The sequence below is a fragment of the Charadrius vociferus genome, unplaced genomic scaffold, assembly GCF_000708025.1.
Source record: "Charadrius vociferus isolate BGI_N301 unplaced genomic scaffold, ASM70802v2 scaffold251, whole genome shotgun sequence".
Taxonomy (NCBI): domain Eukaryota; kingdom Metazoa; phylum Chordata; class Aves; order Charadriiformes; family Charadriidae; genus Charadrius; species Charadrius vociferus.
The window spans coordinates 2,304,618-2,308,207 of record NW_009646963.1 but is presented as its reverse complement, the minus strand read 5'-3'; the positions used below and the strand labels follow the sequence as shown (position 1 = coordinate 2,308,207).

The 3,590-nt window shown below is 39.0% G+C and overlaps 1 protein-coding gene across 1 annotated transcript in view; it reads left to right on the top strand.

The window, feature by feature from the left end:
- Positions 1-202: 202 nt before the first annotated feature.
- The window catches only part of TNRC6B (trinucleotide repeat containing 6B), a gene marked incomplete at its 5' end in the record, with an annotated part of 41,521 nt that continues 38,133 nt past the window's right edge, over positions 203-3,590 (top strand). The window contains 1 exon segment of the mRNA XM_009895285.1: positions 203-547. Within this exon segment, the coding sequence (XP_009893587.1) occupies positions 203-547 (345 nt within the window).

The following is a 3,590-nucleotide window of genomic DNA, read 5'->3' as shown; positions in this document are numbered from 1 at the left end:
ACAGAGTTGTACACAGAAACAAGAGGTTTGCTACTACTGCTTGCTTCTCCTTCTTTAATTAAATTGTTCTTCGATAAGGTTGAAATTGCACAGTGTTTCAGAGAAGAATGAAGTTATAAAAGGAAGGAGTAGGAGTGAGTTCTTGTAGCCAACACAGGTTTAAGTGGAAAAATTTCTGATTTTCATTCTTCCTATTTTTCAGTGCCCGAAGTGACGAAACCAAGTTTAAGCCAACCAGTGGCTGCCAACCCTATTGGCAACTCTCCATCGCCACCAGTCAATGGTGGCAACAATGCCAAAAGGGTGGCAGTGCCGAACGGACAACCGCCAAGCGCCGCCCGCTACATGCCTCGGGAGGTGCCGCCGCGATTCCGTTGCCAGCAGGACCACAAAGTGTTACTGAAACGTGGGCAGCCCCCTCCACCATCCTGTATGCTCCTTGGGGGTGGAGCAGGGCCTCCTCCCCCAACAGCACCAGGAGCAAACCCAAACAACGCACAACCAGTGACAGGAGCACTGCTGCAGAGCGACAGTGGGACTGCAACAGGCAAGTAATAATAGTAGTGATATTAAAAAAAAGTGTGTATGCATGGCAGAAAAGGGATCACTAAAATGGTGCGTAAGCATATCATTATATCATAAAATTCATCAGATAGCTTTTGGAGAGCTTACTTCTACTATTTTAGTGTATAGACTTTTCTTTTGCTGTTAGCTGCAATGGATGCAATTTTAACTACTAGCTGGAACAAGAAAGAAGGTTAATTATTTTTTTTAAATACGTTTTGGGTAGTTTGAATCAGATGCTGTAATGCTCTTAAGACTGCAGCAAGGTAAACACAATGCACGAATAAACAGCATTTTATGGTTGTTATTCAGTAGTTCTTAATAGTTCTTTAAGTTTCTTTGACATGAATTTCCTATCTTGTCACTTTTTTATATGATATGAACAGACATGTAGATACCAGGTCTGCAAATGGCAGGTGTCTGTCACTTCTCATCTGGATGACACAGAAAGACGGTCCTTTTGCTCCTGACTTTTTTTTAGTAGCAATTTTGGGTTTTTTCCTCCTTAGGTAAGCCTTTTTATAAAGGTGGTGACTGTCCTGGTTTAGCTTTTCTGTTGACTTTGAATTCCAGAAGATAAATTGATTTTAAGATTAATTGTTTTACGATCATGTGGAAATTATGAGTGCTTCTGAATTTTTTAGACCCTTGTGGAATTACAGTAACTGTAATATTTGCTTTTTAAGTTAGTAGTTATGACAGTAGAACATTTAAGTTATGATAGTAGAACAAACAAAATTCCACTCAAGACATCTGCCTCCTAAAGAAAAACTTAGGTGATCTGAGAAGTCTAGGACAACTTCAGTTCTAACAACAAGGGTGTTTTAAAAAGAAATAATAAATGCTTGAAAGTCAAAAGAAGAAAATAATGATACCACTATGTCTGAGTTTGCCTTTGAAAACCATGCCAGATTAATGGAATGGGATTTTTTTTTTACCACTATCTTGGAGAGCATTAAATTTTTATAGTTCTCTGTGGTACAGAAGAAAAAAAAAAAAGAGGTGACTTGGAATTCCAGAATCACGTAAGCTAGATGGGAAGGCTGTCTTTATCAAAAAGGATTCTAGGAAAATTAATAATTCCGTTTGTTTTGTGGTTTCAGTACTTGAATTCCTTTGTAGCAAATCCCTGTTTGACAGATTATTTATTTTATTGTCTTTGATTTTGCCTATTTCATAAGGGGGGGTAGTGAATTTCAAACTACAATGGCAAAGTTTTAGCTATTCAGTTTAAAAACAAAGCTCTTAGAGGTGGCTGATTTTGATAAAACACCTGAGAGATGAAGGAGGGAGGAAAAAACCCCACCCCAGAGTCTTTCAACTGTATATAAAATCTTAGCATTGTGTCAGCTTTGGTATAACTTCACAGTGATCGTAGTAAACTGACCAAGGAGACTTTAAGGTAGTGAAGCATCCTTAAAGTTTACAAAATTTCTCATGAACAGTGTTTTTTTGCTGTTAGATGTACTATATGAGGACAATTTTAGAGGCTTCCTAAGTTCTGTGTTATTAATTTGACACCTAATATTTGCTTTTCTGAGACTGAAATTTGGTTTTATGAATTCTTATGTTTTTACATTTAGTTTAACAGTACGTTAACAACTAAGATGTTATGTGGTTGTGTTGATTGCGGCAACTTTTTATGCCAATGGTTAGTTGTTTGATCTGGATGTAAGTCAGGAATGTTGCCAAGAAACATATGGGTCCTTCAGACCTGCCTCACCCCATCCAAATTTCTGCACCAGAACATGCTTAATTGGGCTGGGGAGCTGACTTGATTAAAATTAACACAGGTTGCTTTTTAAAGCTAATTTCAGTCTGGGTGATTTACCAGTTCAGCTCACTGAGTATCAGTGGGAACATATGAGCTGGCATATGAGAGTAGGTGTGCCAGAGGAATGGGAATGGGCAGCTGGACAAGAGAAAGGCTGGGGCTATCACTTAGGGTGCTCCATCAAAGTGCTTACGGAAGTATGGTGTTGCGGTCTGTCTCGCACATCATTAATCCCATCTGAGGTCCTGGCTGTTTACAAAGTGGATTTCTGATTGGGCCCAATTCTATCAGGCACTTAAGCACTGATACTGAGATTAGTTCATCCCACATGATGACAACAGGAGGTTCCCAAAGGGGAAAATAATGCAGCTTACCGACTCCTTCACACCGTTACATTCGCCAGATAGCTATAGATGGTGTTGGTGAGGCTTTAATGCAAAAATTCAATACATAATTCTTCTTTACACAGATCTTTTTCTGCCAGAATTGAAATGGTTCTGTAAGATGGCGAAACCCTAGTTCCCTAAAAGATGACACCAAATTTACTATTGTCTCGTAGCAATACGGGGAGTTGGGGTGGAGGGTGGTATATATAATTCTAATAACAATGATAATCAGGATGTGCAAGACAATTTTGGAAAATGAAGCTTAAATTTTATTGGTGAAAGTCTTCCAATAGTTACAGTACCCTCTGAGAATCACCACCATCTCTCACAGCAAAACTGCATCTTCGTTCCAGGACTTCAATACTTATTTCAGTTACATACTTTCATCCTTAAAAGTAGTCATTTGCTAGTTACTTTTTTAGTCAGGTCAGAAACTTGTTTATCTTCAATGTTTGTTATTAAGTAAGAGTCTGTTAAGAGCTTAGAGCCCTTACCTGTTATCTTAAGAAAAAAACATAAATTGGCAAAATTTAGTTGCCACTCACAAATATAGCAAGGGGAGCCTGGTTTTACAAAACAGTCCATTAGCTTATGTCCTACGATAGAATCATAGAATTGTCTAGGTTGGAAGAGACCCTTGGGATCATCAAGTCCAACCATCTACCCTACTCTACAGTGTTCTCCTCTACACCATATCCCCCAACACCACATCTAAACGGCTCTTAAACACATCCAGGGATGGTGACTCAACCACCTCCCTGGGCAGCCTATTCCAATGCCCAACCACTCTTTCTGTGAAAAATTCTTTCCTAATGTTCAGTCTAAATCTACCTGTTGGAGCTTGAAGCCATTCCCTCTTGTTCTGT